A 23,720-nucleotide genomic window follows, 5' to 3' on the forward strand; every position below is an offset into this window, starting at 1 on the left:
TTTCCAGAATATTATAATAGTGAAAAAATGACCCAAAATTGAAAAGTGTTTAAACGCTTTTCACTCAAATCGGACTGAGAATAGCACAAACATATGATTTTTAATGTATTTCTCCTATATTTTTCGGTTATATTTCATTAATATTTATGTTTTAGTGCTCATGTTTTTCTATGTGAAAAAAAAATAAAAGTTCATGTTTTAGGCTTATAAACCTCAGTGGAGTTCCTGTAGTAGGTTTATGAAATGTTTAAGTCAAAAGGCAAGGCAAATTTAACGCTTAATATGAATATTCAGTCTTGTAAATGAAGGCCTCAATCAAGTTTTATTATAAATAAAGGCATATAATGGACAAGTCCTATGCAGTGAATGGCTGTGTAACCCGAGATATGAAAGTGCATGGAAAAACATGTTGATATTTATCCTTGAAATCTGTTTTAATGTATAGTGCAATAGAAATAATAACCATTCTTAAAAATTATTTAAATTCTTATTTTTTAAATAAATCATTTTATATGGCAGACATCTCGGGTTACACATCCATTTACTGCATGGGACATGTCTACTATATGCCATTATTTATGATAACGCTTGATGGATTTAGTTATAATACAGAGAATTCGTATTAAGCGTTAAATTTGCCTTTACTTTCTTTGAATTTAACATTTCAGAAACATATTAATAGATCTTGCTACCTTTTTATATAATAATAATAATAATAAAAATAATATCTTTATTTAAAGAAGGTTATACATTAATAACATACAATAACAATCATATATATCTTATTTCCAATGTGGCCTTCTGAAATAGAAAACAACAACAACAACAACAGGACATGCATAGGAAGAAAAATGAATGTATAATATGTAATTTTTAGAATATTACAACTCATAAACTTTCCACAGACAATTTGTTTTAACATATACGTATCATTCGTTCGTTCATTAATTAATTAATTAATTAATTCATTCATTCATTCATTCATTCACTCACTCACTCACTCATTCATTCATATGAACACTATCAATATTGAAATACAGTGCGATTGCAGTAAATGGAGATAAAGGCCTCTAAGCTAAGATACAACAAATGATAGAAAGTAATAATTAAAAAAATTAATTAGAAAGTATCATGAATAAAGTAATATTTTAAATGAACAAAAAAGTTTTACTTTTTCCTAGTTACTGTAGCACAAAAGCGCTGAAAATTGTTTCTTTGAACAGCTTTCAGCGTTATTCATCCTTGCCGATGAATTGCTGTCGATGTTATCATTAAAAAGTGGCGAACAGCTGATGACGTTACTAAAATTTTGATTACACTCAAACTTAAATACCTTATAACTTTAACAGAAAAGCTTTTTTGAAGGTATGGTTTGGAATATTTAATGACAAAATGTTGACGTTTACGAATCGTATGAAAAAAGGATTAATTATCATGAGAAAATATAAGTTTTTGTGACTTCAAACTAAAAATACCGCATCTCATCGGATAGTGTGGTTATTTTCAGTCAAAATTCATGTGAAGTAAAGCTTGCACAGGGCCAGAAATTTGTTAGCATGATTCTTTGGATGTTGACTATGAATCCATAACATTGATTTACTCGAACACAGTTTGGATATGTTAAAAATAGATGAGTACTTATCATACGTCAATTGTATTCCCCGCGCCGACATGTATATACTGGTACAGCTGTGGACGCTGGAACAGCTGTCTGCCCATTTGATTGTACGGTGTGCTATTACTCTCTTTAGCTGCACGCCTCTAGATCTTGAGAAAAATGCACTAAACTTTTAAGAAAGGTAAAAAAAAATTCAAAATCCAAGTTATGTTTCACATGTTAAGTGCATTTTAACACTGGCTTTGCAGTATTTTATCGCCATATTTCTACTGCGTTACTAACGCAGTAAGGGCTGTTTTTGCATATGTTGGCCACATTTTGGTAATTTTCGCGGATTGTAAGTGCAGATTGAATTATGTAAATTACTTTATTTGTTCATCTAAAATCATTTTACTTTTAAATACATTTCCAAAACATTTATGAAAAATAACGTGACTCTGGAGGCGTGCTACTTTAAGACCTACACTTATCACTAGCTCGACACTTGCTAAATTGTGATTCAGGCACCTTTTTACGAGATAACCAGCGCTGCTTCATTCGCGATATCGGCGTTACATCATTTACTTTATAAGACCTTCAATTGACAAGACTAACCTTGTCCTTCATTCATAAATAACTCTGACCGTCAAGGTCAAATGTCTCAATTTTGCTTGTTTTGTTGGGGTTTTTTGCTATTAGTGGCTATAACTTTGTTATTTTTAAATAAATTGTCTTCAAACTTGAACATAATAATAATTATTTTTAGCATAGACTTTCAAGATAATCAGACAGACCTTGACCTTCACGCATAAATGACTTTGACCTTGATGGTCAAATTATTGAAATTTTCATTTGATATTATTGAATGGATTGACATCATAGTATAACAGAACATTCTTTAGGATAAAAGCTTCATGTGTATCAAACTCAAATCGGCCTTGGCTCTTTATGACCTTGGAAAGTTAAATTATTGATTTTTCAATGATTTTTGCTATAAATGACTGTTACTTCAGAATGAATAAATGGACAGTCTTCATACTTTGACAAAGGAATTTTGGGCAATTGTAACCTTCTAAAAGGTTGAACTGACCTTGATTAATAAATTATTATTATTGAATTTTGGTTAAATTGTCCAAATTTTGTTATGTACTGATTTGTTTAAACTTGGACAAAACAGAATTGCTACCAAACAAACATATTGAATTATTTTGATGTGTCCTTGACCTTAATTGACCTTGACTATCAATGTCAAATTAATGGAATGGAATTCTCTTAATTTTTACTGTAACTGGCTATAACTTGGTTATTTATAAATGGATTAACTTGCTATTAAGATCAATCTTTTAGGTCAGGACCTTCATGTATATCAAATTGACTTTGACTCAAGTATGACTTTGAAGGTCAAATTATTTTACTTTTACTGATTATAATTGGCTGTAACTTTGTAATTAATCAATGGATTATTTTTATACTTGGACAACCTTTTGGATAAGACATTCTAAAAAATTGAACTGACCTTGACCTTAATTGACCTTGTCCATCAAGATTCTGGTAAATTTGTCATAATTTTGCTATTTACATACGGATTTGATTTATATATGGACAAACAACACTTGTGACCAAACAGACATGTCGAATAATTTTGATATGGCATGGACTTTTAAATGACCTTGACTGTCAAATGATTCGATTTTTATTCTATTTTCTTAGCTCAAGTAAAACAAGAGGGCCATGATGGCCCTGAGGTCGCTCACCTGTATATAGCCCCCCCCCTCCCCCGGGCCAATTTTTACCCAAGGGCTTTTATTTGAACAGACTTGGTAGACACCCGTAAGAAGATGTTTCATGCTAAACATCTAAGTTCTAGCTCATTGGGTTTTTTAAAAGAAGATTTTTAAGTTTTTACTATACACATATAGTTAAAAACAATGACACCCCTGGGGCAGGGCCAGTTTTGACCCCAGGGCTTTTATTTGAACAAACTTTGTAGATATTTACTTAAAGATGTTTCATGTATAATATCTAAACTCAAGCTATTTGGGTTTTTTCAAAGAAGATTTTTAAGTTTTTGCTATACACATATAAGGAAAATCAATGACCCCCCGGGCAGGGCCATTTTTGACCCCAGGGCTTTTATTTGAACATACTTGGTAGACACCCATTAGAACATGTTTCATGCTAAATATCTTAGCTCTAGCTCTTTGAGTTCTTTAAAAGAAGATTTTTTAAGTTTTTACTATATGCATATAGGGAAAATCAATGACCCCCCGGGGCGGGGCCAATTTTGACCCCAGGGCTTTTATTTGAACAAACTTGGTAGACACTCATTAGAAGATGTTTCATGTCAAATATCTTAGCTCTAGCTCTTTGGGTTCTTTAAAAGAAGATTTTTTAAGTTTTTACTATATGCATATAGGGAAAATCTATGACCCCCTGGGACAGGGCCAATTTTGACCCTAGGGCTTTTATTTGAACAAACTTGGTAGACATTCACTAGAAGATGTTTCATGCCAAATATCTAAGCTCTAGCTCTTACAGTTCTTTAAAAGAAGATTTTTTAAGTTTTTACTATATGCATATAGGGAAAATCAATGACCCCCCGGGGCGGGGCCAATTTTGACCCCAGGGCTTTTATTTGAACAAACTTGGTAGACACTCACTAGAAGATATTTCATGTCAAATATCTTAGCTCTAGCTCTTTGGGTTCTTTAAAAGAAGATTTTTTAAGTTTTTACTATATGCATATAGGGAAAATCTATGACCCCCTGGGGCGGGGCCAATTTTGACCCCAGGGCTTTTATTTGAACAAACTTGGTAGACATTCACTAGAAGATGTTTCATGCCAAATATCTAAGCTCTAGCTTTTACAGTTCTTTAAAAGAAGATTTTTTAAGTTTTTACTATATGCATATAGGGAAAATCAATGACCCCCCGGGGCGGGGCCAATTTTGACCCCAGGGCTTGTATTTGAACAAACTTGGTAGACACTCACTAGAAGATGTTTCATGCCAAATATCTTAGCTCTAGCTCTTTGGGTTCTTTAAAAGAAGATTTTTTAAGTTTTTACTATATGCATATAGGGAAAATCAATGACCCCCTGGGGCAGGGCCAATTTTGACCCTAAGGCTTTTATTTGAACAAACTTGGTAGACACTCATTAGAAAATGTTTCATGCCAAATATCTAAGCTCTAGCTCTTACGGTTCTTTAAAAGAAGATATTTAAAGATTTCTGCATGAAATGGAATTCTTTGAACAATCTTGATAGAGCTTCATACAAAGAGTATTCCTGCCAAGTTTCATTAACATTGGCCTTGCGGTATCATAGAAGATGTCCTTAGAATATTTAAAATGTGGACGGACAACAGACGACGGACGCCATTTGGTTGGCCATCCTAAAAGCTCACCTGCACTTTGTGCAAGGTGAGCTAAAAAGGTGTTAAGCGTTGCCCGCACCCGGCGGTGGATCTTATTATATGCATTATCGGACAAATAAACATCCACAAAACACAAAAGTCAGCAAGTCACGTTCTTAGGTACATGGTCAATTGTGTCCTATTAATACATTTCTTTATTCTACATAATATGCACTGGTAGGCAGCATACGGGGAACAACGGTGACAGCTGGCATTACTAGTTCCTAGCAGAATTCAAGGATACAAAAATGTATAAGGCGGATTTCCCTGTTATCTTCAATTTAGAAATATTGTTTTGATACCACGCCTAATGTTTAAAAATTAATAATTACAATAATAATGAAAAACCTTTATTTGTAAACAGTTTTTATTTATTAAAAATTATGACATATAGATAACATTATGTGTAAAACTGACAAAATATCACAGTCATATGTTATAACAAATATGCAGAGATTGTTATAACATTTGGCAAAGACAACATCATATAAAACAAACTTTTTTTCAAAATTAATGCTCCAGAATTAAAAATCGTCCCAAATTAAGTTTCTAGACAAAAATTAATAATCATTCTGAAAACGAAATGTATAAAAAAAAAGTGTGTAAAATAAAACCATTCAAAGTATATAAAATGCACAAACAAACATTATAAAACAATTCTGTATGTCGTAAAATATTCAAATGTTTATTGAACTAACACTCCTTTTTTTCTCCAAAAAAAACTACATAATCTTTTATTACCATGAACAGGTATTATATCATGTGATCAGCGTAAATAAAAGTTACATGCCAAATTTACAAATTATCACTTTGTATTTGTTCGTTTTAACGCATAAGAATTTGAAATTAAACTGCAGCAAACAAAGAAATACTCAAATACAAGACTCATTTACGACACTGTTATCTTTAAGTCTGATATTGAATTTCAGGTACAACATTTCGGAATAGCTCAATTAAAGCAATGCAAAAGAAAGGCTGCTGAAAAAAAGAACAAAATGCAAACAAAAATAGCATCTTATATTTTTTATGCATCTTCATTAAAGAAAAAATCCTTTAAACATTAAACATTGAAATTATTAGCATAAAAATAACACAAATTGTATAAAAATAAAAACAAAAACTTATAAAAACATGGCATTAAACATAAAGATGTGAAAAAAGTGAAAAAAGTAATAGTTGTGCAAATATCAGTGCTCCAATTCACTGGCAATAGCATGAATATATTATATTGCTCAATTAAAACATACTACATTGTATATCAATTGTATACTCAGGGACCACCTTAAAGAAAGAAACATTGATTGTTTGTTTCTTAATTGAATATAAATTGTTCTTTTACAAATAGGAGCTAGAAAAAAAAGGTAACAAAGTGGATGGGCTGTAAAGGACATCATCTCTGGAGCAAGTTGGATTGTATATCTTTATTTAAACTCATTGGGAAAGAGTATAATAACTGGGGCTGTTCACAAAAAAAAACAAAAAAACATTAGAAGGAATTAGAAGATCATAATACTTTTTACAAAATGCTTTATGACATCAATGAATTAAGCCTGCTTAAAAAAATAAAATAATTGGTTTGAGTGTAGCTAAAAGTTCCAAACTGCTTCAAACCAGCAAACTTAAGGTCACTGCCAAAATACAGAATGTCAGCATTTTTTCAGGAAAAGTTTTATGAAACAAGGTTTTATCCATAAAGACATTTAATTTGCATTTGCCTCTAATGAAAAAAAATATCACAGAAAGACATTTAGAATATCAGGATAAATCCAGATTTATCCAATTTTCAGATTTTCAGCGAAACAGTTCATTTAATAAGAGTAAGAGCAACATAAATTATGATTCTTCTGTTTGATTCATGGCTGCTGCAGCTTCTTCTTCTTCTTTTTTCTTGGCTTCTTCATCCTTTAATAGATCCATAGCTGTCTTCCAATGATGTAACTGTACACTTATATGAATCTAAAACATAGAACAAATAAACAAGTCAATATTACAGAGAACCTTAATTAAGATCGCTTTATACACAGGCAGTTTATATATTTTTGGTCCCAGCCATAAACAGACATAGAAATTAAGAATATTTAACAAATAAAACATGACCTTGAGGGCAATATGCAAGTTTACGGACTGGTTGATCAGACTGAGGAACTGGTATATGGCCCAAAGCTGCGCTTGAGTGTACAAGTTTGAAATAAACTTTTCTACTTCTCCTGGTATTAGCTAACAAATATTAAAATCTATAACAACAGTTAATTTGCTGTTTAAGTTTGCTTACTTAAGTTTTGAACAACTCAGCCAAGAAACGATTTACTTACTTTACTCAATGCTAACAATATAAATTAATAGAAGCGTGCATATCCATATAGACTGTGACCAGTCTCCATAAAGATACGGAAGATATGCAATTGTATAACATTCCGAACACCCATGGGTGTTTAGATCTTTTCAGTGACTGGGTATTACTATGAATAATATATTATGTTGGCAATATGGCATTTAAAAGCAATTTAACTGAATGATAAATTATATATACTATATCCAGTGAGCCATGACAATTTAAAGCAATTTTTGTTAAGTGTCAAATCATAAAACTTTATGATCATATACCAAATACGTCATGGCAATAAATATACATGTACTATTCAATAAATTGAAAAAGCATTGTATTAGCAATATCATTGTGTTATTTCCTGCAAACAAACAATTCATGTATATACTGAAACCGTTGTTTTAGCTATAGAATGTAAGAAACTTTGAATAGAGGAAAAATCAATTGAAAAATCATTAAATGAATTTCTTAAAAGAACTATTCCTCAGGTCAATTTTTTTTTAGTTTTATATAGTTGATATAAAAACAACAGTTTGTTTACTACAATCTTGAGGTCTGCTGCTTTTAAGTTAAAAAGAGTAATTTTTCATCGGCGTGCGTATGGTGAAACACTTAGCAAGCGCAATTTAACTCTATGTTTGTATATAACACAAATGACATCATATCAAATTGTTATAATAACACAAGTGTAAAATCGTTTTTATTGAATGGCTTTATTTTACTCCTGTGCAATGGATTATGTGAAAATTCAACAAATTAAACAATAAAATTATATATGAGCCGCGCCATGACAAAACCAACATAATGGGTTATAATAGCCGCGCAGTCTGATCAGGATCCATGCTGTTCTCTATCAGTTTCTCTACTTGTTATAGAAATTGTAATTGAACAGCATGGATCCTGATCAGACTGCTCGGATGCGCAGGCTGGTCTTGATCCATGATGGTCGCTAACACATTATGTTGGTTTTGCCATGGTGCGGCTCAATTATGAGCATTACCTCAAGAGGTGGTGGGGGTCCCGGATCTTCATCATCATCCCCAGCAGCAACCACTGGGGCACCTTTTCCTCCTTTACCTTTATCTGCCTTACCATCCTTACCTCCCTTGCCTGCACTTGACTTACGGTCTAAAATATGATGAAATATATGAGATACTAATAACAATACAAATGTCCTTTGGTAAATTAAATGTAGCAATAATGTTGGAGGACAATCCCAGATGAATCAGATTATCAATCATCCATCAATTAGTTCTGTAGAAGAAGATGTTAAAAGGTTTTTCTATTTTTAGCCCTAGAGACCCTTAACCCATTACTTCATGAGCATTTTGTGAAAAATGGCTGTTTTCATTGAAAAGTCTGCCGTTTCAAGTTCAAATTGCTATAAAACTATCAAAACTGCTTCAATACTAATCAAACTTGGCACAAATGTTGACTGGACCATTGCCTTTGTAATGACATGCTCAGTCTTAAATTTCCTGTTCATGGAAACGAGGGGACATCTCAAAATTGCCAAAAATCACTATTTTGCCTTGATTTTTTCCATCAAAATTGATTTCAAAGTGCTGCAACTTCTCAATGGATTGAGATAGAGTCAAAGGCTTTTCAGCGTTGGTTACACGTTACCTTATGATCGATCTGGGGTCATTTAAGCCTCTTACAAGTCCAAAATTTTCTTGTCAAAAAGGGGGACTACCGCCCCCCTTCAAACCCCCCAAACAGGAGGGGGCACATCCCACTTCTGGCAACCCCCTGATATATCTTTTGGATGCAGGGCGGCGCCAAAAAAGTGGTCACTTTTTTAAGCGACATTTCTCAAACAAAAACAAGTCTTGGGGGCACATAGGGGGGAGGGGGGAGGCGTTTAAAGGTGTGTGTATCGGGTAATGGGTTAAAAGGGGCCAATCAAATTAATACATGTATGCGAGCAAACTAGATAAAATACTACCTGAGAATGCTTACAGACAAAGTTTGGTGATCATCCGACAATTAGTTCTGTAGTAGAAGATGTTTAAAGGTTTTTTCTATTTTTAGCTTGTTGACCCCTAATAGGTACCAATTTAAATGACATGGAAAAAAATTCAAGTGTGACTATCACACGGATGCTACAGACCAAATTTGAAGTAAATCTGCACAGCAGTTCCAGAGAAGAAGATGATTGTTGACGCATGATGATGGACACCGGAATATCCCCCTTTGATACTAATAGCTCACCCTGAACCTTCAGTTCTGGTGAGCTAAAAATGTAACAAAAACATTTGTATAAAATCAATAACCTGGTTTTCCTCCTTTACCTTTATCTGCCTTACCAGCCTTACCTCCCTTGCCTGCACTTGACTTACGGTCTAAAATATGATAAAATATATGAGATACTAATAACAATACAAATGTTCTTTGATAAACTCATGTAGTAATAATGTTGGAGGACATTCCCAGATGAATCAGATTATCCTGTACATTACTTTAATCCCCAACCGGCAATTTAACAGGAATAGACCTTTCCGCTGTTTTCAGTTTTAAGTAAATTGGCTAACTTTATATCCAATTGCTACAGTGAGATAATACATAGTCACTGGTTGACCTAGTTTGCAAGAACATGTGGTTATGTTTGTGATACTGTTTGTGAGCAGTTGAACTAGCAATGAATGGGAAAGGTGTGGCTAAATGTTCCGCTACGAAAAACCGGAAAGGTCCATGGACTGCTTGAATCCATCAGAAATGATATATTATGATATATAAGAGTTGAGATTCTTGCTTAACTATTCAACTGCTGGAATTGAATGTAAAGGAACAGAATTAAATGTAAAGGAACAGAAATGAATGTAAAGGAACAGAATTGAATGTAAAGGAACAAAATTGAATGTAAAGGAACAGAATTGAATGTTAAAAGGAACAGAATTGAATGTAAAGGAACAGAATTGAATGTAAAGGAACAGAATTGAATGTAAAGGAACAGAATTGAATGTAAAGGAACATAATTGAATGTAAAGGAACAGAATTGAATGTAAAGGAACAGAATTGAATGTAAAGGAACAGAATTGAATGTAAAGGAACAGAAATGCCTTAGCAAGGATAATGTAGTTTTCACAAAGCTCACATTAAGGAGAAGATCACAGTAAAAACAAGAGCTGTCACTAAGACAGCGTGCTAGACTAATCTCAATATTGATAATAAAACAAGAGTCAGGATAATGTAGAATTTTTGTAAGTTCAAAAAGGGCCATATTTCTATCAAAATCCGTGTTAGAGTTATGGGTCTTGACTAGTGACCTTCTATTACCCTATCAAATAAATGTTTTAAGTTCCCTTAAACATCATCTAGAGACACCAACTTGCACACAAAAACATAATGTGTGACACTGAGGTCAATGCCTGGGTGAGTACAATAGCTCTCCCTATGCTAGAGTTATGATTCTTGGATAGTTACCTATATTTAGGATTCCAAATACATGTTAAATCTAAAGTAAATACATTCAAATGAAGATGCAAAACCTAAACTGTACACCAGGCTGAGTCAGATAGCCTCACTATTCTTTAAATAGTCAAAAAAGGGACAAGTTTCATTCAATGGTATGTAGGTTTTATCATATTGTACATATATATATACAACAAAAACTTATTTTAAATACCGGTAAATAACAAATGTAGAAATTTTACCTTTACTTTTATCTTTAGGATCGTCCTTTTTCTTACCAGCAGATGGTGATTTCTTGCCTTTAGCATCTCCCTTTTTACCATCCTAACAATAAAAACAACAAAAAGATAAAAATAATTTATTTTTTGCGAAAGTTTACTTCTCGGGATCTTTGCAGAATTTGCATTTATGGCGGGTCTGTGATAGAAGTAAAGAACCAGACTGGACTTCACATCTGTTTAAAAAAGGCTGGCCTTTTTATATATATAATAATAAAAATGTTTGCGCAGAGAAAATAGGTAAAATAAGAGTGCATCATATTAGGCTATGTTACTTTCAAAATATTTACTTTAAATTTGCTTAAGAATAAATAGAGGATATTTGTTTGTTTTGCATGTAAGATTGAAATATAATTTCACTGAGTGAACACCAGATGCAATATTTTCACGAGTGGCGTAGCCACGAGTGTATATATAATAGCTGGTGTTCACGAATGAAATATATTTCAATCTTATATGTAAAACAAACAAATTTTCTTTTTATTTTATGCTTTTTAAGTTATTTTAAGTAATTTTTTACTGATTTTGCCACGTAACGTTGCGCATTCTCCTTTGTGACGTCATTATATCATGACGTCACATCATCAGTTTTGAAATCTAGTTCCGTTAAATTTCTCTAATTTTGTTAAATTTCTAACATGCTGTATGATGACATTGACTTTCTTTTCCTAAAGAAGCAAAATTTACATATGACGGCATTTATTTCTGCCTGTTATTCCATTTATTTATGATTTTCTGTTCATCCGCAATCAGATATAGTCCGGCTACAGTGAAAATTATATTTTATAAATTTCACTAGTGGTTTATCAGAATATAATCATCTGATATATTACAATAAAACACTGGAAAGCATGAAATAAAATAAGTTCTTATGTACGTGCAACTTGAATTCTTAATTATTAATTTATAGATTAATTAACTATAAAGATATCTAAAAAATTTGGTATATCATAAAATAGAGTTGAAATTTTTAGTTACAAATGTACTTTCAAAATATTTACTTAAAAAGTTGCTTGAGAATGAAATGTGATCTTACAACTAGTTTTCTTAATTATTAATTCATTGATTAATTAAATATAAAGTAACTCTACTGTAAATATTAAGTATCTAATAAAAATAGAGTCAGGATGTCAGTTTTATTCCAGTCATTTATGTAATTAATATTATTTTTAATAAAAATAAATTGCTTTACCATTGAAATAATGGATACAATTCCAGTATACAAGCTTGTCATTAACAATGAGATATACATTTTTCTATATGTATATTGTTCCAACAGAGAGAGGGAATGTTATGTGATGAAAAATAAGATGTTCCACTCACAAAACAATTGAAACACAGTGCAAGTATATCCATATGATACTTGGATACATTTTACATGCTTTTATACAATAATATTGGTAGATATAATATACATGTATATTTGTATACAGTAACTTAATGACTTAAAAAAGTACAGTACAACTAGAATAACGATGAATAATTTCAACTAGAAATGTGTCATCATGCCATGGATGCCTCCGCATGCCAGCAAAATTCCAGATGTTATAATATTAATATTTAGTTCCAAATTTGTTTGCACAAATTATTTTTTTCATTTTAAGTTCAAAGCCCTTCAAACTATTCAATGTTAGCATAAACCACTTTTATACAAAGTTCAAGGCACTGAAACTATTCAAATATTAAAATAATGGCTATATACATTTCCACAAAAGTATGAGTGCTGAAACTGAAAATTCAAAATTTTTCCAACATTCAAGAAAGATAACTTTGTCCAAAATCATTGAACCACGACCAAATTCAAACTTGAACTGCTTATTCCTAAGATGTATCTATATGTCAAATTTGAGTTGAATGTGTACAACCATTGGGGAGATAATGAACGGAAACTTAAAATTTCTGATTTTTTTTCAAAGTTCAAGAGGGATAACTCTGTCAGCTATCATCAAACCATGACCAAATTCGAACTTGACCAATGCATTCTTATGACAAACCCATATCTTTAATTTGTTGTTGAATATGTACAACTGTTGGGGAGGTAATGAATGTGAACTGAAAATTTCCTTTTTTTCAAAGGGGCATAACTCTGCCAAAATCATCAAACCATGACCAAATTTAAACTTGACCTGTGCATTCCTTTGACATATCCATATGTAAAATTTGAGTTGAATATGTAACACTGTTGGGGAGATAATGAACAGAAACTTAAAATTTCATATTATTTTCAAAGTGAAAGGGGCATTACTCTGCCAAAAATCATTGAACCATGACCAAGTTCAAACTTGGCCTGCGCATTCTTTTAACGTATCCATATGTCAAATTTGAGTTGAATGTGTAATACTGTTGGGGAGATAATGAACGGAAACTGAAAATTTCATATTATTTTCAAAGTAAAAGGGACATAACTCTGCCAAAATCATCGAACCATGGTCAAATTTGAACTTTTGACCTGTATTTTCTCATTACATATCCATATGTCAAGTTTGAGTTGAATGTGTAATACCCTTTAGAGAGATAATGAACAGAAACTGAAAATTTCATATAACTTTCAAAGTAAAAGGGGCATAACTCTTTTAAAAATCATAGAACCATGACCAAAATCAGACATGACCTGTATTTTCTCATGACATATCAATATGTCAAATTTGAGTTGAATGTGTGCAACCGTTACTAAGATAATGAAGGGAAACTGATGATGACGGAAAACAGGGTAACACTATATGCCCTATAACACTATATAAACTGGAAAGATGTAATAATAATTTGCCTCTTAAATTGCTACTTAATCATTATTATCTTTTTTTTTCGAACAAGCTTTGCATAAATCCTCTATGGAACATATAGGACAGTCAAGTGATACTATGTTATTACACGATACATGCAAGGCATAAAAAATGAATGCTTTCACATTGTATGATGTCATAATATGATGTCAACAAACCAATGTGAAATGACATCAGGAAATTTAACTTCTATGTTTAATGCAGTTCAACACATTTATATCAAAAATCTCTTTTATTTTAGCATTTAAAAATTGAAACAGATATGAATATTTCCTTGCCAATTGTAGTATAATAATGCATGGTTTATCTTTCAAATGCTTTGTATTAAATTAATTGCTGGGCCATATCAACCTTTGTGATAATATTTTTTTAACTTGAAGCGTGCATTATTCTACAAAAAGGCACTCAAAATTGATATTTTTCTAAAAAACTGCTGTGTTGAGAACTAATCTACAATAGGTAAACTCAAAACATTTCATAGCATGCTGCAGATTTTATTGCCAAAAGAAAGAAAAACAAAACAAAAAAACAACAGTGACAAATATACAGGATATTTCACGACATTTTGTTTCATAAAGACTCAAGCAACAACAAATGAGCAGAACTTTATCACATGACATATCTATACTAAAGTCCAGAAAGACATAAAACAACAAAAATCCCCATTTGATAGGCCATTTTTGTATCAAATGTTTATAAAAAGAAGAAATAAGTAATGACTCTTTTAAAATAATGTACTGAAAATAAGCAAAGAAAGGCATTAGCCTCATTAAGGGTGAACGGTTTGATCTATTTTACAAACTGATTTTTTGTCAGTCAAACCGTGGGTCCAAAGAGACATCGCCTGCAAAAATGATCTCAATGTCTCTTTGACAAGAATAGTTGAACTTAAAATAAGTCATGTGATAAAAATAATATATGAATATAATGTGTGTTCCTCCAGACACTTCAAGCATTCTGGTGCAGTCTATACCTTTCTTTTCATCTAAACAAATATATGTGATAATTAGATATATTACAATATTTAACCTTAAAACCTGCTTGAAACAAAAGTTATTAGCATTTGCTACGGTGGCTAATTTGGAACACTTTTGTGCTTTGCACGTTGTCGGACTTTCGTCTTGTCCCTTACGATGCAGGCCAAACGGCTGTGATGACAAGATGACAGTGTGACAAGGCGCCGTCTGGTGCATTTTGCTAGGGACAAGACAACAAGACTAAAAGGCAATAATGATATAGGTTGTGTTGTCCCTATCAACAAGGCAACATGCAAAGTGTACCAAATAAGCCACCATACTTTGCCACTAGTATACAGCCAGACAAGTCTTTTCATCTTTGATCTATACTTTTGACAGCTTAAAATGAGCAATTTTGTTTCAGAAAAGACAAGACTCATATTAAGGGTTTAGAACAATTAAAAGTTAAGTGCAAGACGATATATATACATTCCTCAGTATTATAAGTAAGTTAAATTAATCTGTTAATGTGTTTGTATGTTACAGTTTGAAAGTTACATTATTAGAATATAATATATCATTATATACTGAAAAAGAGAACTTCTGATAACATGTTATTATCATGATAAGAAAGATATTAAACAAATGTCAACAAATACTTTTATCATATGCAGGTCTCATCTTAATAAACATTATTATTACCATCTTAGTGCTTTTCATTTAAGTGATTATCAAATGAGGTAATAGTATTACTGAATAAAAACTGTCATCACTTTTAGAGGTATGAGTAACATGTTATAAAGTACAACTTTAATAACATAATAATGTACAAAATTTATTATTGTTAATATAAAGTACAACTTTAATAACATAATAATGTACAAAATGTATTATTGTTAATATAAAGTACACAACTTTAATAACATAATAATGTACAAAATGTATTATTGTTAATATAAAGTACACAACTTTAATAACATAATAATGTACAAAATGTATTATTGTTAATATAAAGTACACAACTTTAATAACATAATAATGTACAAAATGTATTATTGTTAATATAAAGTACAACTTTAATAACATAATAATGTACAAAATGTATTATTGTTGATATAAAGTACAACTTTAATAACATAATAATGTACAAAATGTATTATTGTTAATATAAAGTACAACTTTAATAACATAATAATGTACAAAATGTATTACTGTTAATATAAAGTACAACTTTAATAACATAATAATGTACAAAATGTATTATAGTTAAAATAAAGTACATCTTTAATAACATAATAATGTAAAAAATGTATTATTGTTAATACTGGTTTACATTCTTTATATGAATAATGTTAGAAAAAAGGGTCACTATCTTTGAAAAAATGATACCACATTTAAATTGCATTCTTGAAAAGGGGTTAAAATTTAAATCACATTTAAATCACATTAATAGAAAAAGAGGGGTTCACCACCGTTAGATTGTGTTGTTATATATAGGTTTATCACATTTAAATTAAACTGTTAGATATAGGGTAACTACCTTCACATTATGTTGTTAGATATAGGTTTATCACCTTTGCATTATGTTGTTAGACAAAGGTTTATCACCTTCATATTCTGTTGTTAGATAATAGGTTTATCACCTTTACATCATGTTGTTAGATAAAGGGTCAGCACCTTTAAATTAAATTGTTAGATATAGGGTCACCACCTTTAGAAAAAAAGGTAAGTGTGTGCAGCATGTACTTACATCCAAGCCTGCTCTAGATGAGCGTGATGCCCTCCTTGACCCCTGATTGAAGCAGAAATAATTCATAAAGCAATCAAGTATAGATTTAGTGCTTTCTGTGCTCCTATTGCAAAAGGACATAAACAAGGAACATCGCAATGCGATGCAACCAGGTTTTCAGCAAAATATTTCACAGAAGCTTTGTCATGAAGGGGCATTTGTTTTTAATTGAACTTTTAGGAGGAATTATGGCTTTTTTAATATTCCTCAAACAAAAATGATTGAGAAATTTTATGTTGTCTATTCGCCTTTTTTTCCCAAATGTTTTAGAAAGGTAAACAGTACTTTATTTTTGCTTAATTTTTGCATTTTTGTGTCTCTTGTCATTTTCTTTTGTCAACAATATTGGCGTGTGGTGTTTTGTGCGATATCAAGAAAAGTATGTTCACAATTTTAAAAAAATACTTGAATGATGTCTTGGAAGAAACATGGGAATTTAGTGAGCGCCAGGGCACTTGATGACAAAGCTTCTGTGAAAGTTTGGTCAAAATCCATTGAGAAATGTAGGAGAAGTTGCGCACTGTAGAAATTGTTCACTATATATTCTGTATAAGGAAAAAATATACAAAGGGCCATAATTCGGTCAAATATTATCCAATCACAAAACCCCGACAATATGTGCCAGGCACTTGAAAACAAAGCTTCTAAGAAAGTTTGGTCAAAATCCGTTGAGAAATGTAGGAGGAGTTGAGCACAGAAGAAATTGTTCTCTATATATTCTGTATAAGGAAAAAATATACAAAGGGCCATAATTCGGTCAAATATTATCCAATCACAAAACCCCGACAATATGTGCCAGGCACTTGATAACAAAGCTTCTAAGAAAGTTTGGTCAAAATCCGTTGAGAAATGTAGGAGGAGTTGCGCACAGAAGAAATTGTTCACTTTATATTCTATATAAGGAAAAAAAACAAAGGGCCATAATTAGGTCAAATATATACCAATTGCAAAACTCTGGCAATATGTGTCAGGGCACTTGATGACAAAGCTTCTGAGAAAGTTTGGTCAAAATCCGTTGAGAAATGTAGGAGGAGTTGCGCACAGAATAAATTGTTCACTATATATTTTATATAAGGAAAAAAAAACAAAGGGCCATAATTAGGTCAAATATTATCTAATCGCAAAACCCCGACAATATGCGCCAGGGCACTTGATGACAAAGCTTCTGTGAAAGTTTGGTCAAAATCCGTTGAGAAATGTAGGAGGAGTTGCGCACAGAAGAAATTGTTTACGCCCGCCCGCCCGCCCGTCCGCCCGCCCGCCCGACCGCCCGCCCGCCGACATACCTCAATCTAATAACCAGTTTTTTCCTTCGGAAAACCTGGTTAAAAACTCCCAAAAGTTCATCAACTTCCAGGCAGTGATAATGACTAGGCTAAAATCCAATGGACATATGAAAATATGGCTAAAAACCAATGGACAGTAGAAAACATGGCTAAAATCAAATGGTCAGTTGAAAATATGGCTAAAAATAAAATGACAGTTGAAAATATGGCTCAAAGCCAATGGGCAGTTGAAAATTATGGCTAAAATCTGATGGACAGTTCATTTTATGGCTAAAAACCAATGTATAGTTCAACATATGGCTAAAATATCAATTAAAACTTAAAAAGTATGGGTGAAAACAAATGGACTGTTGAGAATATGCTGTTTCAAGAACTCAAACTAGCATAAATACAATAGTTCTTCTCATCTTATGCTTGTATCAGCTTCAATTATCAAACATCTTCAGACCTTTTGCTTATGCAAGCATATAGTGCAAATGTAGTGAAAAGTAAGTGAAAATTCAATAATTGATTAAGTCAAACACTTCAAATATGTCATTATAGTTACATCAAATACAGAAAAAATACCACTTTCACATTATGTTATAATTCAACCCTTTATCATGCCTTTTAGTTTTATCTGAAAACCCATGTTACAAAATATGATATTCAACCAGCGCTTTTGGAGTTAATAAAAAATTCAAGAAAATAGCAGTAAAGAAAAAGAACTTGAAGCACATAAAAATCGATAAAGTAAAACTTTTTTCCTTATGTATGTTTATTTGTCCTATACATGTTTAGTTGTCCTAATAATTGTGTAAAGTGTGTTTATTTTTCCCTATTGCCATATGTGTAACTTTTAGTGCCCAATGTGTATTGTCCAATGTGCAAAGTTGCCCTATGTGTTTAGTTGTCCAATATTTAATTTGTCCTATGTGTTTTTCATTACACAAATTTAGAAGATGAATAATTAAGGGCATGACATTAAATAAAAAACATTCAAATTATAATATATAAATGATATTACAGCCTTTCTTAAAGGGCGTAAATGAAGAAAAACTTTAAATGAAGCCAATTTACCGTCAACCATATTGGGAAATAAATAAAGCTAAAATTACAATATCACAATAAGTGTATAACGACCTAAAAATTTATAAAATGTATACACACAACATTGGAACTGTAAAACTAACTAAACTGTGTCAACATAATGTCACAAAAATATCTATTTATAATCTTACAGGGGAAGGTCTAGCACTTGCACGGTGGGCACGGCCTGATTCATCCAATGATGTACGCTGAATTTATATATTTGCATACATTTGTATCTAAACTATAACTACAAAATATAAGTTTTCAGCCTTTCAATAAATACAATAGCAAATAAAACTGATGAAATAAATGGCAAGTTATCTCTGGCACCAGAGCTTCAAGTTGATGTCCTATAATTTTTGGTGATACAAACACATGTGCTTCAATATGTTGATATAAAATGATAAAATCACCAAAAACTTAAATTGTTGGTTCATTGTTTTTTAAAAAGCTATTCATACAGAAACACAGAAAAATTGTTATTGTTTTTTTTGTTTGTTTTTTTTTCATGAATTATTAAGACAACAAAGTAAAATGACTTTCATGATTTTAACAATTTCAAGGAAAAGAATTGATAGTGATAGTAGCAGAGGTCTTAAGTTTAAGTTCTAAAGTTTAAGGTCTTAAGTGTAAGGTTTAAAGTTTTAGGCCTTAAAAATTAATCTCAAATCAATTAATTTATTTCAATTTGGCGTTAAGTTCTATGGTAGACTGATGTCCATCTTTTTATTTCATTTTATAATATATAGTATTATATTGCCTAGATCTACTGAATATTATTTCTTCAAAACAATTGAACATGAATGAAGTTTATTTCACAGATCAAAAATTAATCCCATTGATCTCTTAGTAATTAAAGTGTCCTAAAATATCACATCATCATTGGTTGGTCCGCTGTTATTTGGAGAAAGAATTCCTTACACTGAGAACACACACTAAGAAAAGAATCCTGTAAATCTAAGAGATACCTATATATTTGGGATATTCATTTAAAAACAAAACATTATGTGATCACATAAGGGAGCATAAAAACGATTTTAGCAATGTAATTGATCTGTGATCTGGGACTTGAATTTCAAACAAATTAATTTCAGTAAGAATTTTAAGATGATGTGAACCATTAAACTGTATATAATACTAGTACTTGATTACTTAATAAGTGTCTCTGACAAAAAACCAAGCACTACTACAAATCTCATCAACACTTTGAAACCAGTATAGTGCAAATCTGTATAAATCTAAACTATAATTTTTGTATACACATATCTCTATCTACAGTAGGTGGACAAAAGTAATTTTCCCAGTTTTTTTCCCCAATAAACTTACATGTACTTTACATACAATGCACACGCCACAATTTATTCACTATTGTTAGTGTATCCTAGGGCATAAGACCAACTTTAGGACTATCTTAGGACTGTTTATGTTTGAATGATCTTTTACCTTTCCTATCAAATCTACATAAATTTAGAATTAATTTTTCAAATATTATTACAAAAACAGTATGCAAGTCCATGGAAAAGTGAGAAAATTATACAAAAACTTTTGTCCATCTTCTGTATATATCCAGTCCTTGTGCAGGCAATTGTTCTCCTATTGAATGTTCCTACAGTTTTTCTCTAAGAGTAAAATATTTGATATTTATAAACTACTGAGATTATTTTGCGGTATGAATACAGCAGTCTCCTGTGCATGCTATACTCACATCTTTCCTTGATATTCGACTAGACCCACGACCTGAACCTTTACCTGAACCCCTCGATTTTAATGCCTGTATTTCACAAATTAACATTGTAACAATGTACACAAGTCATACTAGTTCTTAATGTCAAATTCATGTCCTGGTTAGTTCTGTGTTGTTGAACATTAATGCATGCTACACACTTAATTTCATGAGTTGAAAAAAAATATATTAGGCACAAATTATACTCTATTATATTCTTTTACACATACTAATATGAATAACAATGACATTTAAGCAAGAGTGAAATTAAGTTGATTGACATGTTGTTTTGGGGTTACAATGTTTTTTTTTTTCAGTTTTATTATGTTTTCAATATTTATGTGACAAGTGTACAGCAAAAACATTTTACTTCAGAAATCCAAAACCATGGTATAATCAGCTTAATTTTCAACTGTGTAAACAAAATTGTCTTTAGTTCATCTAAAAGCATATCTCAGGGAACTTACAAAGTTCATCACAAATTTTAATATGTCGAGTTGTACCTTTCACAGTCATACAATTATCAATGTTAGTTCATACAAAAAACCCTAAGCATACATAAAGAAAAAAAATCATTATGAAAAACAACAAAAAAACACCATTACCTTTCTAGCCGAGTCAGTATCCATACTTCTCACGGTTGAGGCGACCTCGACACCACCTTGCGAGAAAACCGACTGGTACTGGAACTCTCCTTCCAGGAAGTCTGCGAGCGGCACGTGCCATGTGGCGAGGGTCGTGTAAGTCGGAGGATTCTTTTTCAGCTCTTGTTCTGGTTCCCCTTTCTTCTTCTTTTTGTCACCACCTTTATCCTTACCACCAGTCTGTAAATGGGAACCAGTCAGTCAATATTGTCACTTAGAAAATGAACATTTAAAAAAATCTATGAAAAATATTCGTAGTGGTTTTCATGATTTAAATAAAAAGCTAATTGTATGATCTGCCTTTACTGTTTAAAATGGTCAAATGTACTTTTTTTTCTTTTTCTTTGTTTTTATTCATTTATATATTTTTGTAATGTTTTATTAATTTTTCCCTGCTATTTTTGATCTATAAATAATAATGTAAATTAATAATATCTGTTTTTCAAATTTATGACTTTAATAAAACATAGAAAAGAAAGTGTTATAGCTGATTATCTTTTATATTTTAGCAAATTAAATTTTGCTACAAAAAAATTTTTTGAAAGGAACAAAGTCATGACCTCTAAATTTTGATAAACATATATCATCAAGTACTATAATACAGTTTAAACTTACCGAGTCAGTTATGGAAAATAATAAGTGACCTTAAAGTTTTGAACCACCAAACTAAAAATTTCTTATTCTTTAAAACATTAAATATACCTGTACTACAATAGGACTAAAGTTTTTCACATTCATTTCTTTGATGTAAACATAATCATTGAACATATTGAAATATTGATAAAATAAGGTAATAATTGTTAATAATGTTGAGGTAAAGATGATATTTGATTTACTAAACAATTAATGATACAAGAACTGTCGGAGGACAGTATTGGCTCGACTATTCAAAATGTTGTCACAAGGGTGTTTTATTTAGTATAATAATGCTAGTTACCTATGAATACATAAAATTGACTGAAAAGGTACACAGTTATAAAGATGTTTTATCAAGTAAATCACTGCTTTATTATTATGACAAAAAAGGCACAAACTCTTCAGTAGTTATGGAGATAACAGCTTACAAGCAAAATTTTACTATGAATTTCTAAGTTGAAAAAGGGAAGAAAAATCAGCCTAAATGCAAGATAGAATTATGGATCTTGGTCAGTGACCTACAATTATGATTCTAAATGCATATGTGAAGTTTTAAATAAATATCTTTAATAGTTATTGAGATATGTAATACTTGCATGTAAACATTAACTAAGAGACTTAGTAGAAAAGGGGAGATGAATCAGCCTAAATGCGAGTAGAGTTATGGAACTTGGTCAGTGACATACAATTATGACTCTCCAATTATGACCCTAAGCACATGTGTAAAGTTTCAAGTAAATATCTTTGAAGAACTTTAACCTTTACCAAAATTTCTTAGAGTTTCAAAGGGGCAAATAATTCTGCAAATATTGCAGTCAAGAGTTATGCAATTTTGCAAACTGATGTACATTGTTACTATAAAAAAGAATTGTAAATTTCAATTGAATATCTCAAGCAATACTAAAGATATTTAACTTTACAAAAAAAACTTAAACCAAAATTTCTAAGTTATAAAGGGGCATAATTCTGTAAATATTATAGGCAGAGTTATTCAACTTGTCAATATGATGTACATTGTTACTATAAATAAGTATTGTAAGTTTCAATTGAATATCTCAAGCAATAATTGAGATATTTGAATTTACAAAAACTTTAACCAAAATTTCTAAGTTAAAAAGGGGCATAATTCTGTAAATATTGTAGGCAGAGTTATCAAACTTGTCAATTTGATGTACATTGTTACTATAAATAAGTATTGTAAGTTTCAATTGAATATCTCAAGCAATAATTGAGATATTTGAATTTACAAAAAACTTTAACCAAAATTTCTAAGTTTAAAAGGGGCATAATTCTGTAAATATTGTAGGCAGAGTTATCCAACTTGTCAATCTGATGTATATTGTTACTATAAATAAGTATTGCAAGTTTCAATTGAATATCTCAAGCAATAATTGAGATATTTGAATTTACAAAAAACTTTAACCAACGCAGACGCCGACGCGGACGCTGACGCCGACGCCGACGCCGGGGCGACTACAATAGCTCTCATATTCTTCGAATAGTCGAGCTAAAAATGTAATATGGTTTAACACGCAAGAAACAACACTGCACAGTATAACACACACTATTAGCGCGACAAAGTTTGTTCCATTTAAAATATGCCTATATTGTCTGCAGATTATTCCAAATAAATTTAGTTAACTAAAACTTAAATAACCAAACGGCCAGAAGGGCAGCATGCTTGAGACTATTCTCAGTGCTTGATAGTGAAACAAAAGCCTTGATAGTATAGAATTTTCAAAAGTTCAAAAAGGGCCATAATTCTGTCAAAATCTATGTGAGAGTTAAAGGCTTTAGAGAAAG

General features: G+C 31.3%; 1 protein-coding gene across 1 annotated transcript in view; it reads right to left on the bottom strand.

Annotated features, from left to right (window-relative positions):
- Nucleotides 1-5,370: 5,370 nt before the first annotated feature.
- Nucleotides 5,371-23,720, bottom strand: part of LOC132728069 (leucine-rich repeat-containing protein 43-like) — a 38,476-nt gene continuing 20,126 nt past the window's right edge. The window contains 7 exon segments of the mRNA XM_060713679.1: nucleotides 5,371-6,967; nucleotides 8,338-8,465; nucleotides 9,614-9,682; nucleotides 10,994-11,075; nucleotides 16,519-16,560; nucleotides 20,620-20,685; nucleotides 21,243-21,461. Coding sequence (XP_060569662.1) covers nucleotides 6,845-6,967; nucleotides 8,338-8,465; nucleotides 9,614-9,682; nucleotides 10,994-11,075; nucleotides 16,519-16,560; nucleotides 20,620-20,685; nucleotides 21,243-21,461 — 729 coding nt within the window. The 3' untranslated portion in view covers nucleotides 5,371-6,844.

The sequence above is a fragment of the Ruditapes philippinarum genome, unplaced genomic scaffold (assembly GCF_026571515.1).
Source record: "Ruditapes philippinarum isolate M1 unplaced genomic scaffold, ASM2657151v2 ctg2831_1_1_1_1, whole genome shotgun sequence".
NCBI classification, from domain to species: Eukaryota; Metazoa; Mollusca; class Bivalvia; order Venerida; family Veneridae; genus Ruditapes; species Ruditapes philippinarum.